At 44.1% G+C, this 14,536-nt stretch overlaps 1 protein-coding gene across 1 annotated transcript in view; it reads left to right on the top strand.

Moving 5' to 3' along the window:
* Positions 1–14,536, top strand: part of LOC136626742 (zinc finger protein 420-like) — a 167,134-nt gene that overhangs the window by 82,968 nt on the left and 69,630 nt on the right. The window contains exon 5 of the mRNA XM_066601748.1: positions 322–1,460. Coding sequence (XP_066457845.1) covers positions 322–1,460 — 1,139 coding nt within the window. The remainder of the gene's footprint in view (positions 1–321; positions 1,461–14,536) is intronic.

Below are 14,536 nucleotides of genomic sequence, written 5' to 3'. Positions count from 1 at the left end.
GAATCTTTAACTTTTTAAAAACGTTTTTGCACTTTAATGCGATCCGGGGGATGGGGGGGGGGGGGGTCTCCCCGTGGTCCGGGATAACAGCTCCATGTTGTCAGCTACCTCCGGGTACCGACAGCATGGAGCTGTCACATCCGGAGCCCACGTGGCTTTAATCCCCACGGGATGCATGTTTTTATGTCCTCGGAGATTAAAGCCTACTTAGGAAGGACGTAAAAACACTATGGGCTGGTCACTAAGGGATTATTATAGAAATGTAATAAAATATAATTGTATTATTTTCAAAAATATTAAAATCCGTTTTATTGATGGCAGATGATGATACCAGCGGCTCAGAAGGACATCTGATATCAACAGATTGTAGAGTGGAAGAACATGGCATCATACAAGATACATATGTAGAGCCTGCCATTATCCCAGATATACCCTCAGCCCTTCACAGCAAAATTCTATCATCTGATGCTTTTAAACAGGTTCCATCTTCTGATTCATCACAGACTAGTAAGCAGCATAGAATTTATGGAAGAGAGGTTGAACATAAAGGAGTTGACACAGATATGAAACCATATTCATGTCCAGAATGTGGAAAATCTTTTACACAAAAATCAAATCTTGTTAAACATCAGAGAATTCATACAGGGGAGAAATTATTTTCATGTTCTGAATGTGGGAAATCTTTTACATTTAAATCAGATCTTATTAGACATGAGCGAAATCACACAGGAGAGAGGCCATATTCATGTTCTGAATGTGGGAAATCTTTTACAAATAAAATACATCTTGTTATACATCACAAAATTCACACAGGGGAGAAGTTATTTTCATGTTCTGAATGTGGGAAATGTTTTACTCAGCAATCACATCTTGTTGAACATCAAAGAATTCACACAGGGGAGAAACCATATTCATGTTCAGAATGTGGGAAAGCTTTTAATAAAAAAACTGTTCTTGTTGGACATCAGAGAATTCACACAGGGGAAAAGCCATTTTCATGTGCAGATTGTGGGAAATCTTTTAATGCCAAAGGAAATCTTGTTCAACATCAGAGAATTCACACAGGGGAGAAACCATATTCATGTTCAGAATGCGGGAAAGGTTTTAATAAGAAAATAGTTCTTGTTGGACATCAGAGAATTCACACAGGGGAGAAGCCATTTTTATGTGCAGATTGTGGGAAATCTTTTAACTCCAAAGCAAATCTTATTCAACATCAGAGAACTCACACAGGGGAGAAACCATTTTCATGTGCAGATTGTGAGAAATGTTTTAACTCCAAAGCAAATCTCGTTGAACATCAAAGAACTCATACAGGGGAGAAACCATTTTCATGTTCAGAATGTGGAAAATGTTTCACCCAGAAATCACAGCTTGTCGAACATCAGAGAATTCACACAGGGGAGAAGCCATTTTTATGTGCAGATTGTGGGAAATGTTTTAACTCCAAAGCAAATCTTGTTCAACATCAGAGAACTCACACGGGGGAAAAACCATTTTCATGTGCAGATTGTGGGAAATGTTTTAATTGCAAAGCAAATCTTGTTCAACATCAAAGAGCTCACACAGGGGAGAAACCATTTTCACATTGAGAATGTGGGAAATGTTTTAATAGAAAAACAGTTCTGGTTAGATAGCCGAGAATTCACACAGGGAATAAGCCATTTTCATATGCAGATTGTGAGAAATGTGTTAACTCCCCAGCAAATCTTGTTGAACATCAGAGAACTCGCACGGGGGAGAAACTTTTAATGTTCTGAACGTGGGAAATGTTTTGCTCAAAAGTCATATCTATTTGAACATCAGAGAATTCACATGGAGGAAAAACCATATTCATGTTCAGAGTGCGGGAGAGGTTTTAATTTTAAATCTTGTGGGACATCAGAAAATTCACAAAAGGGAGAAGCCATAGTAGTATGTTGTATTTGAGAAATGTTTCACCCACAAAATGACAAAAATTTTTGTTTGTCTTTTTTTTGCTATTTTTTTATTTGCTAAATAGCACAATAAAAATCCAACATTCTTTGCTTTGTGTGTTCTCGCTGTAAAATCAAATTTGCATGCGGACAGTTGGATACGTTTTGTCTTAACTGTATTCCGTTGCAGCAGACTGCTGTAGATCCTTCTACTGTCACCCCTCCTATTCAGTCCTCTCTAATCATAGCGTTGGAGTGGGCACACTCACTGTTACTGGTAGTTTCAGACTTTACCCAGGCATCTACTCTGATTCTCGACTGGCTGGAACACGCCCATTCCAATTGGACAGACTGTATCTGATGACAGCACCTCTTTTTTGCAGGTCTCCCAGTGGGGCAGACCACATAAGAGGCTTAGGTCTTACTGCTCTAGGTTATCATCTAGGTCTCGGCTTCTTCCTCTAATTCAGCACCTCCTAGTGTACTTCCCAATCTTTTCCATAGACACAGTAGTCGATCAGAGGGCGAATTATCTGAGTCTTTTCCTGACTCTGATATGGACGAGGATCAGGTTTCCAAACTCTATGAAGGTGGATAACCTAATTACGGCAGTAACAGATTTCTTGGTGATATTGGATTAGCCTTGACTTCATCTACAACATCATTTTCATCAGACATCCCAGCCGTTCTCACCAAAATTATGAGGAAATGGTTGGTTCCTCGAGTAGTGGATCCACCTGTGTCCTGTTTGGAAAAAGATGTCACTCTTCCTATAGCGGGTACTTCGTCATTCCAGGATCTACATCACAGGAAGATTGAGGCTCTAGCTAAAACCTCCTTTAAGTCGGTGGGTTTGGCTTTTAGGCCAGTCTTTACTTCCACCTGGGTCGGCAAGGCTGAGTGGGCCGAGCTACTGCACATGGATATTTGTGTCCAGTTCTCTTGGCAAAGCATATACCAGGGTAGACAGATGAATAGTAGACTTCTTCTGCCGAGAGACCGTCGATCTAGGACAATGGAACCTACCTCCTGAAGTTTTCAGATGATATGTCTGAGATAGAGCTGTCTGGATGTCAATCTGATGGCATCCAGGAGCAACCGCAAGCTACTAACCTTTGTAACCAGGTCTCGGGATCCGCTGACACAAGCGGTAGACTCGCTTCTAAATCTGTGGATGGGCTTATTAAGCCCTATTGTACTCTGTACAGCTTACGTACGTATAAATTGACATACCCCAAGCAAAACTACTTCTATTATCCCTAGATGAATATGGGAGTAGCTACTAAAAAGGAGTCTCTTTTGGGGGAGGTTCTACTGCTCCGGGCACCTCTGGGGCCCTGTAAATGTGAAATGGCATACAAAAATGATTCCCCCCAACATCTGCCCTTCCCTGTCCTGCTGTGCATCCACATATGGGCATTGCAGTACTCAGAAGAAATCGGGTAGTAGATTTTGTGATGCTTGTTCTCAAATGACCCTTTTGCAAAAATCATAAAATTGGAGCAAAATCTCTGTTTTTTTTTACTCCTGTGGAGTCAAAACACTCACTGCACCCCTTCATGAATTGCTTGAGGGTTCTAGTTTCCCAAATTGGAGTCCCTTTTTGGGTAGTCAATTCTCCTGGGTACTTCAGGGGCTTGTAAATGTGACCTAGCCTTAAAACCGTTCCATAAAAGTTGGCAGTCTAAGGCCTCATGTCCACGGGCAAAAGAAGAATTAAGATCCGCAGCAGATTTTAACTCTTCTCCTGCCCGCGGATCCGCACCCCATAGGGATGCATTGACCACCCGCAGGTAGATAAATACCCGCGGATGGTCAATAAAAGTGATTTAAAAAAAAATGGAGCATGAAAAAATCTGGACCATCCTCCATTTTCGTGCAGGTCTCCTGCGGGGACGGCTCCCGCGGGCTTCTATTGAAGCCTATGGAAGCCGTCCGGATCCGCGGGAGACAAAAATCAGATTTTACTCACCCGCTCCGTTTCTTCTCTTCGCCGCGGCGCCATCTTCTCTCAGTCGCGGCCGGATCATTTTGCTTCGGGCCGGCGCATGCGCGGGGCACGTCACCGACGTCATCCTGCGCATCTGCCGGGCCGAAGAAAGAAGATCCGGCCGCGACGCAGAGAAGATGACGCGGCAGCGAAGGAAGAATCTGGAGGGGGCGGGAGGTAAGTTTATTCTTATTTTCAGCGCTCATGTCCGCGGGGCAGGAGGGACCCGCTGCGGATTCTCCATGGAGAATCCGTAGCGGGCCTGATTTTCCCCGTGGACATGAGGCCTTAAAGTCAAATAGCGCTTCTTCAGAGTCCCCCATGTGCTCAAACGGCAGTTTACACTCCCATATGGGGCAGAAATTAGGCAACAAATTTTGGGGTGATTGTTCTCCTCTTGCCCAATGGAAAAGTTTAACAATTGGGACCAAATCTATGTTTTGTTAAATTGTAATTATTTTCTAAAACCCCTGTGAAGTTAAACCTCACAATATCCCCTTAAGGGTTTGCTGACACCGAACAGGATTGGGGCGGATATTCTACTGCAGAAAATCTGCATCAAAAACCACATTACAATCTGCACCATTGGTGGGAATTTTGATGTATATTGGCAGCAGACATCACCCCCTCAATTGGAAGGGTAACATTTGCTGCAGATCTGCATCAAAAATTGTGTCAAAATCTACACTTAATTATCAGGATTTTAATGCAGATTTTGGTGCAGATTATCTGCAGTGGAAGATGTGCTGGGACTACACCTCCTCAGGAGAGGTCGTCAATAGTTCTTCAGCAAAGTCCGTTCTTCACGATCCCCACTGATCAGCTGATTGAAGAGGCCATGGTGCTCTGGTGAGTACTTGGGCCTCTTCTCAGGCCAGTAATGCCATGTACATCAGCCACATGGGCTTATAGCGACTCGCTACCATTCAAGTGAAGGGCGAGCGCTGCGGCCTCCTCACTGTATACTGATAAGGAGATAATCATTCTTGCTCATAGATGTTGCTGACGCTCAGTTGCCCATATTGTACTCCTGATATATATGTATAATGAGGAAGAGAAATGTATAATTAACCAAAATGTCTTCCCAGTGACCAACTTCTTATATGTAACGACCTTCGGCACGTGTTCTTGTATAACTGCTCGGCATTCTCTGTATTTCTTAATGTCTGTAATAAAGATAAGATTGGGATGTTCTCGGCCAGAAGGGTTTCTGATGAGGTGCAGGGTGATGCCGAAATGTGTGACTAATAGACATAATAATCTCTTCACATGTATTTTGTTTGTTGTTGCTGAATTGCAGTTTTTGTGGAATATTCCTCATGTGAACATTGAGACTCTTTATGGAGCAGAGCCGAAAAACTTCCTTAAATACCTCAATATGAAGGTTCATTATATTCTCACTCTCTCTTTTTGAGAGAGTCTCATTTCCAGCTCGTATTTCTCATCTTCTTAGCTTATTTACTTTGTAAAACGTATCCTAAATAAACTTTACATTCTTTAATCTCACACTGTGAAACCAGATTACTTGGACGCCTTCCACACCAATACCATTTCTATCTTCACCTTTTCTTTTTTTAGCACAGCGCTGTACATTGTATAGTGGTTGTGTTTTGTACTGCACCTCAATCTTATTCACTTAAGTGGGGTTGACCTGCAGAATGGCCATCTGACAAATGAAGAAGAAGAAACTGTAATGCTCAAGTGTAGGTCGTGGCCACTTCAAACAGCAGGGGTGCTTGGAGTCAGACCCCCCCATCCGTCTGACAATGAAGACCCAAAGGGAAAAGTATCCAGCAATCCAGCAGCACTCAATCTGTACCCACTAGGGGTGAGGTGAAAAAAATGCAAGCCACTCAACAATGAGTCTGAGCCTCAAGACTCAGTAGTCAATCACAAAAGTAGTAGGGAGGAAGTGGCAGCATGCAAAAACTTCATAAAAGATCAAATTTTATCATTCCATAGTCTTAAAGAGGTAGGCTACGTTTCGGCCTTAAAAGGTTGCAAAAGGCCTTCTAAGGCCGAAACGTAGCCTACCTCTTTAAGACTATGGAATTATAAAATTTGATCTTTTATGAAGTTTTTGCATGCTGCCACTTCCTCCCTATTACTTTTGTGATTGACAATGAAGACCCATCCTAAGGATAGCTAATAAACAATTAAGTCTTGAAATACCCATTTACCATAGCGTCCATCCTGACAGCAGACATGGTGGTTGCCCCCTCTTGCGCTTATTAGGACAAGAAGAGGAGAGTTCTTAAGGCCAACTCCCACCACCATTCTCCAGTGTTTGCTTTCCGTTCGAATGGACACAGAGGGAGTTCTTCATGCCAGATGGACTGTCCTGTCAAGATGAGGTGACATGGACGGGCTTTGGAAGTGATCTGTAGAGACCAACCACCGTCGCCAATCCAAAAAGGGCAGGTGTGATATAGAGACTGGTAGGCAGTCAGCCATTTTGTGTGTGTCAGGCCTTAGGCCTATCTCAGCTTCCATTTTATATCAATAGAACAAGTCAAAATAGAAGGTCTGCTCGACGTATGATGGTGAGAAAATCTTGTTTATGTTTATTCAAAAACACATGAAGGTTCACAGACAGCTTAAAAACATTGCAAAAGAGCAGACCGCTTAAAAAATTCCATGTAAGCCAGCCAGATGGGAACATCCGTGTGCTGTGGATACTTGTTAATCAGGCGTCCTGCTAGAGCCGGTAAGTTGCTTTCTTCGTTTTTTCCATTTTATATCAGCTATTCAGGCTTGGCTGTATGGCATCCATTTTGTGTGCAGTTACATAGCGTTGGTAAGTTCTCATGCCCCGCACCTATTTCCTCCACCCAGCCTGCTGAATGCTTGAATTTAGAAAGCTGGTTGTATCACCTCACCTTAGCTGTGATGTAAATAAGCCCCTCCATTCTTCTTAAAGGGGTTGTCCCGCGAAAGCAAGTGGGGGTATACACTTCTGTATGGCCATATTAATGCACTTTGTAATGTACATTGTGCATTAATTATGAGCCATACAGAAGTTATTCACTTACCTGTTCCGTTGCTGGCGTCCCCGTCTCCATGGTGCCGTCTAATCTTCAGCGTCTAATCGCCCGATTAGACGCGCTTGCGCAGTCCTGTCTTCTGTCCTCTGAATGGGGCCGCTCGTGCCAGAGAGCGGCTCCTCGTAGCTCCGCCCCGTCACGTGTGCCGATTCCAGCCAATCAGGAGGCTGGAATCGGCAATGGACCGCACAGAAGACCTGCGGTCCACCGAGGGTGAAGATCCTGTCGGCCATCTTCACAAGGTAAGTAAGAAGTCACCGGAGCGCGGGGATTCGGGTAAGTACTACCCGTTTTTTTTTTTTTTATCCCTGCATCGGGTTTGTCTCGCGCCGAACGGAGGGGCTATTGAAAAAAAAAAAAAACCCGTTTCGGCGCGGGACAACCCCTTTAAGTCTCCTGGCTCCAAATGTCTGCTTAGTTAGAATCAGCATGAGGACACCGCATTGTTTGAGACATTTAGGCACCGATAGTCAAGTTAAAGGAAAATTTGTTAATAAAGATTCTTAAACCCGATATGAAGTATATTTTCAGAACCGGGTAGACCAGCTAAACAAAATGTGTCTAGACACATTGAGATCCGATGCCCAGAACACTGCAAATGACATATGTGCGTAACTGGGCATAATTTACAGGTCATGCTTAGTATCGCTGAATAGATAAAACCATGACTGGAAATATGCCGGGATAATTCCCGATTGGAATTCCCAATTATGATTTTTACACCAGGGATGCATGGCCCCAGCCCAGCCCTCCTGAATGACATCTGAGGGGGCGGAGAAAGGTGTATTCTGAGGGATCTTTTATAATTCGGGGCTCCATTGACCCCTATTGCCAAACTTCAGAGACATGCCTTTGCATAAGGCTGCTCCCATTGCTTCAGTGCCTATGCACAGATAAGACTCTTGGACATCCCAAATCTGGTATCTTTTTTTTTTTTTTTTACTTTTTTCCTTGTTTTATTTTCAAATATTGTCTTGTTGTGTATACATGTATACCCTTATACTCCCGTGTAACAACCCTTTTGTACATCCTTTGTGTGTGTGCATGTGTGTGTATGTGTGTGTATATATAAATATATATATATATATATATATATATGCATTGCTTGTCTTTTTCTAGAGTAAATGTGCAATTTATTAGTTAAGCCTTGTCCGTTTTAAAACAAACCAATAACTCCAAAGATTGTGCTCATAATTCATAGTCTTGGTCCCAGCTTCCCTTAACAGCTAGCGCTGGCAGTATGTGTATGTGAGCGGCATTGTAGTGTGCTGAAATGCGCTAGACCAGATCAGGGGATGATTTGTGCTTTCAGTCTGCATATGGCAGCACCCCGTGAAAGCTGGTCACAAATCTAGCCGTAGCCTGGTGACTCCAATTGCTCTAGAGTGATCAATTGAAGCTCTGCCGTGGCACGTAGTCATAGCAGCGAGACGCTCGGAACAGTCGATCTGTGACAAATCGGTGATAGAGGCGGGATCTGGCAGGGTTCCCCTCTCCTATCTGTGACACTCTCCACGTGTACATTACATCCACGTGCATTTAACTACATGTACATCACACACATATATATGGCTCTCTCCCTGTACATTACACCCATGTACAAAGCCAGGGTCCAATAACAATTCAAGAAGGGAGAGCAAGGAAGAAGGTGGGGAATTCTTCTCTTATGGGGCCGCGACCCGGCGGGGGAGAAGCCGCAAGGCTATGTTTTTAGAATTATTTTTATAGGGAGGATAATGAGCAAACCCCCGTTGCAGGGAAGGCATAGTCTATCCATGGGGTCCAAATGTATGAATGAACAATAGTTTGTTTTGTGGCTAAGAAGAAGAAAGAAATTAGTTTTCTAGAGGATGGAGGTATATTTTCAATCCGTTTAAAGGGGTTGTCCCGCGGCAGCAAGTGGGTCTATACACTTCTGTATGGCCATAATAATGCACTTTGTAATGTACATTGTGCATTAATTATGAGCCATACAGAAGTTATAAAAAGTTTTATACTTACCTGCTCCGTTGCTAGCGTCCTCGTTCCCATGGAGCCGACTAATTTTCGCCCTCCGATGGCCAAATTAGCCGCGCTTGCGCAGTCCGGGTCTTCTCCTGTTCTCTATGGAGCCGCTCGTGCAGAATGCAGGCTCCGTGTAGCTCCGCCCCGTCACGTGCCGATTCCAGCCAATCAGAAGGCTGGAATCGGCAATGGACCGCACAGAAGAGCTGCGGTCCACGGAGACAGAGGATCCCGGCGGCCATCTTCAGCGGTAAGTATTGAAGTCACCGGAGCGCGGGGATTAAGGTAAGCGCTCCGGTAAGCTTTTTTTACCTCCCTGCATCGGGGTTGTCTCGCGCCGACCGGGGGGGGGGGGGGGGGGGGGTTGAAAAAAAAAAAAAACCGTTTCGGCGCGGGACAACCCCTTTAAGGGCTTCCCATGGGTTCTTACGTAAATTATGATAGGTTACTGAATAGATTAGGGAGTATGTCCAAATTCAGAGTCTTTTGACCCAAGGGCCGGACCACCATATTTGAAACATGTCTCCAGGGGAGGAACAACCGCAAAAGCAATCTTTCGAGTAACATGTGCTATCCTAGTGGGAACTAAGTACCAACGTAGCAAATTTTTATATGAAGTTACCAACATTAGTATGTTACGGGCTTCACAGTTGGTTGACCTCCAAATTTGCGACCACTCGTCCTCATCTAGTGTATTACCTTTCCCATCTTAATACATATGATAATTGTGTGCGGTATGTGGAATGTATGAGTCATGAGTAGATTTGTAAAATAAGGCCTTTTGCTTGTGGCTATTTAAAACAATATTTTTTGAAGGGGATAATCGTTAATGCGGAGTTTGTGGTCTTGAGAACAGAAGATATAAAATTCTTAAGCTAGGTAGGTAATGTAGGTAATGAAAAATTTCAGAAGGCTATAGGTCTGAATTCTTCTGAAGAGTGCGGAATGTGGCCATGCCTTCCAGTGAGAGCAAAAGGTTTTTTTTGGAAATGCCTTTATTTGTCCAATTCCAAAAGGAAAGTGTTTTATAATGGGGGTTAGAAATAGTGGGCCTAAGGGTCGGGGGGTCCACAAGATTGAGTCCACTGTAGGAGGGTATACCTCACTGACCTCTAGAGCAGTGTTTCTCAACTCCAGCCCTTATGCCCACCCAACAAGCCATGTTTTCAGGATTTCCTCAGTATTACTCATGTGATGTAATTATTATTGACAGTCCTCGGACATTGCCACAGGTGTTCTTACTATAGGATATCCTGAAAACATGACCTGTTGGGGGTCCCTGAGGACTGGAGTTGAGAAACGCTGCTCTACAGCAAGCCATAATGGGGCATTAGTTGTGGAATGTAGGGTGGCTAGCTGGGCTGCCTGGTAATATTTTAATAGGTGTGGGACTTCCATTCCTCCCACACCCTATGTCTATACAGAGTGGAACGCGACACTCTAGGAATGGAGTTATTTCATATAAAGCAGAGGGTCATCTGCTGAAGAGTCTTCAGGATGTGCCCGGGTACCTGTGCTGGAAAAGCTCTAAAGAAGTAAAGGAGCTAAAAGGAAGAATGTCATCTTTAGAGAATTCATTCTACCAATCCATAAAATATGGTATCGGTACCAACTTTCAAGAAGTAGTCTGCGTTTACGGAGGAGTGGTATGTAATTTTGTGCATATAACGAGGCATAGGAGTTGGTCAGATTTATTCCCAGATAGCCCAGTGATCTAGACAGTCATTTAAATGGAAAATTGGATTGAACCAGGGAGACCATGTGTGAGGGTAGCGTGAGATTGAAAGCTTTCGACTTAGCATTATTAATTGTCAAACCAGAGAGGGACCCAAACCTGGACATTTCTGCCATAAGGTTAGGAATAGTGGTATGGGAAGAAGAAATTCTTTCTAACATATCAGCTTCAAACATGCTGATTTTATGATGGATCGAAGCAATTTTGATTCTCTTGATGTCTGTATTTTTATTGCTAGTGGTTCTATGGCTAGTATAAAATGGAGGGGAAGGGGGACAGTGGACACTGCTGCCTTGTGTCTTGTCAGATCAGAAGGTTATCCGAGCAAAATCCTTTATAGCGAAAAAAGGCTTTAGGGGAAGTATAAAGGATTCGCAACCATGTTAATTTCCAGTGTTCCAATACTGAAAATAGGTAAGACCAACTAAGAGTGTCAAAGCCTTTGTAAACATCCAAGGACAGCAGCATCGCAGGAATGCCCCTGGTCTGGCAGATGTGCATGACGTGGGTCATTCGGCGGATAGTTTCTGGGGCTTGGCAGCCTTGGACAAACCCCACTTGGTCCTTTCCTATTCGAGATGGTAAAGCTATGTTTAAGTGCAAGGCTAATCTTTTGGTGATGAGTTTTACATCTACGTTAATTAGGGAGATAGGCCGGTAGCTCTGTATATCCAGTAGATCTCTCAGGCTAAGGAACCTTTGAAATAGCTGCTATTAGAGAAGTTTGCCCCACTTGTTGTTCCCCTCAGATAGCATTAAAGTACTTTGCAAGAGAAGTATGTGAAATCGGGGAAAAAATTTTTTATAGTAGGAGGAAGAAAAGCCATCCGGGCCTGGATGTTTATTCACTTTGTGTTTTTATTGCGTCTTTGACATCTTCTGGGGTAACGTTTGCTGCCAGGTAATCCAAAAATGTATCAGGAAGTGTGGGGAGTGTGAGGTCTTGAAAATATGAAGCTAGTTGCTCTGGGGATCGGTGATGTGGCTGGGAGTAAAATTTAACCAAAAATTGTCTGAACTTTGATACTATTGTCGATGGGTTTGCCGTGATTGTGCCATGTTTCATGTGAAGCCTAAAAAAATGGCATTGCAGTAGAATAACTTGTAGAAATATTCCTCAAGTTTTGAAGTTATTAAAGACAGCGTGGGAGTGGTAGAAAGAATCATTGATGGACCTTGTGGCATTTTAAGTTTGGACAATAAGGAGTAGCAGGTTATTGAAACCAGGTTGTGGCCTGACCATCGAACAGAAAGGATTCTGGAGTGAGTTATTCGTGGCAGGAAAGAGGTGGGGAATAAAATGTGGTCAATTCTCCTAAAGAGGGAATGAGGAGCCAATGTTTAAAGTCATGGGATGGGGGGTTGTGAGAAATTTTAGAAAGTGGTTATCTAACGGCTCCAGCCCCGAGAGAGAAGAAGGGAGACTGATAACGAATGGGATGGGAAGGAAATGGAAAAGATGACCAACATGTAAGTTTAACGCTTAGGACTATACGAAAAACTTGTATGGTAAAAGCTGCTGTGGTAGTCATAGCACCAACAACTAGCGGGAACAGCACACCGCAAAAGTGCTGAAGAGGAACTTTTAGTTATAAGCAAGAGATGAGGACGAGGACATCTCAAATTATAAGTGGAGTGTAAGAAATAAGGTAAGGAGAAAAGGTGTAAGGAGAATAAGGTAAGGAGGAAAGGTTTAAGGAGAATAAGGAAAGGGGAGAGTGAAGGGGTGAGAAGGGAAAGAAGTAGAGCGAGAGAGAAAAGAAGGGGGAAAAAAACAAAGGGGTTTAACTTGGAAACATATTCATCAAACGGTAGACTGACTACCAGACTGTGAGAACAGTTAGTACGACCATGGATCTTCAGCCAGAAAAGAAGTTTGCCCTTATAACAGATGGACGCCCCTATATCATAGAAGTCTTTCTGCCGTATTGCCGAACCTTAGAAATCTGCAAGAACTCAGGGCTGGTTTATAGGAATTGGGAAAAACTTGTGGAAAAAGGTGAGTCAGAAGGTTCTCATACTTTCGACAGTCCTTCCGTTCAGGGGTATAAGGTACAATCCCCAATAATGTCCCATACTGTAATAAGGGGTATCATCTGTAATTCCAGCTTCTTACTATTCTTCAGGTTTCTGAGAGATCTAGAGGATTGCGGTGAGGTTGAAGAGCCAGGGTGTCGAGGCGGCTGTTGGGACTGTCGGACTTTGAAGTAGCATCAGACTCCCTCCCGGTGTAGGGTGCTATGTGCTTTTTCTTGCATGGTGAGTGCCGGTCTAAATGGGAAATCTTATTTATATTTACTACGCGTATACTGTAAAATTTATTTCCACAAGCACTGAAGGGGACTGGTTAAGATACCATTGGTTATTGGTGGTTATGCCCTTGGGAGGCGAGTTGTGTAGTGATGGCAGTTGAGATCGTGACATCTTGGATGTTGGATATGACTTGTGGTTACCGCATCTCATTATTATGTGGACTTCAGGGTGGTCTAGGAGGTTGCGATGAAGTTGGAGAGCCTAAGTGCTGGGATGGGTGCTGGAACTGTAGGTCCTCAAAGCAGTGTCGGGCTCCCTCCGTGGATAAGATGGTTTTGTCTTGAAAAGCAAATGTCAATCTGAATAAAAAACTCCACCTATATTGAATGCACTTCTGCTGCAGGATTTCTAGGTAGGGTTTAAGGGCTCTTCTTTTTGCAAGGATCGAAGAGGGCAGGTCGGGAAACAATTGGTAGTCGTGACTGGAAAATAAGCTTTGGGTTGGCATGGGTGCCTGAAGGAGTTGCTCCTTGGTGCAATGGAAATGCATTTTTAAAATTACATCTCTCAGTGGACCTCCTATCTTGCGGGTTCGGGATGCTCTGTGGACTCTGTCCATCTCCAGCCGCTCTATGGGAATGTTTGGGCATAATTCTTGAAATAGAGCCATTGTGGTGGACTGGAGGTCTTAAATATATTTGGGAAGGCCTCAAATAATGTCCTCGGCTGCTGGCAGGGTGAGATTCCACTGTGGGCTCCTGCCCGTGGACATTAGGCCTTAATTGTGAGTCCTTTCTGCAAGTTGTTAATAGGCTATAATAGAAAAGGAGACAGACTTCAAATATCCTTCAGACTAATGATGAAGGGGTTATTCAGGCTTTGAGTCCAGAGCTTATGTTCTGCATGTACTCTAGTAATGCAGAGGCAAGATGGCTCTGAGGAGACAGCTCCTTCTGTGTCTCTCACAAGATGGCGTCTATGGGCCGGGTGGCCCTCACAGAGATGGCTGGATCTGCTAAGGTTAATAGCAAGGAGTGTGCTCTGGATTCCAGGGTTAAGGGTCAGGGATCCCTTGACAGGCATCTATTCAGACGCTATAAGTGGCTAAGAAACTGGCGCCGCTGCTCTTGCTGCTGGGTGGCGAGCAGCGGTTTGCATACATGGTCGGTGGAACAACACAGGAGGCAGGCCGTTCAGGGCAGGCGGAACAGGGAGGGGTCGACCGGAATTCCCCTGGGTTCAAGGTCCATGTCCAGGTCCTCCGCATGAAGCCGGAGTCCCCACCGGCAGATAGAGCTGCTGCTGGATCTCTTTTCCCATCGCAATACCCGAAAACTTGAGGTAACAGGGCGGCAGGAGATCCGGTGGCTTTAGACAGCAGGTAGGCCGCAGCTCTTCTCAATTTCTATCTGCACTTCTCCTCCTGCGGTGTTCGGATCTGCAGATGGAGGCATGCTACGAGCTTCTTGAGTCGTTTAAACTGTTTTTTTGGTAAACTTTCCTGGGAGCCGGACTTCCACGTGTCCTCTCTGCTCTGGTGCTAAACCACACCCCAAGAAAACAGCTGTTGATTAGGGGTATGTTTAAACATGGT

This window comes from Eleutherodactylus coqui, chromosome 4, assembly GCF_035609145.1.
Source record: "Eleutherodactylus coqui strain aEleCoq1 chromosome 4, aEleCoq1.hap1, whole genome shotgun sequence".
Taxonomy (NCBI): Eukaryota; Metazoa; Chordata; class Amphibia; order Anura; family Eleutherodactylidae; genus Eleutherodactylus; species Eleutherodactylus coqui.
Note: the sequence above shows the minus strand (reverse complement) of the source record. Positions and strands in the feature narration are given on the sequence as shown.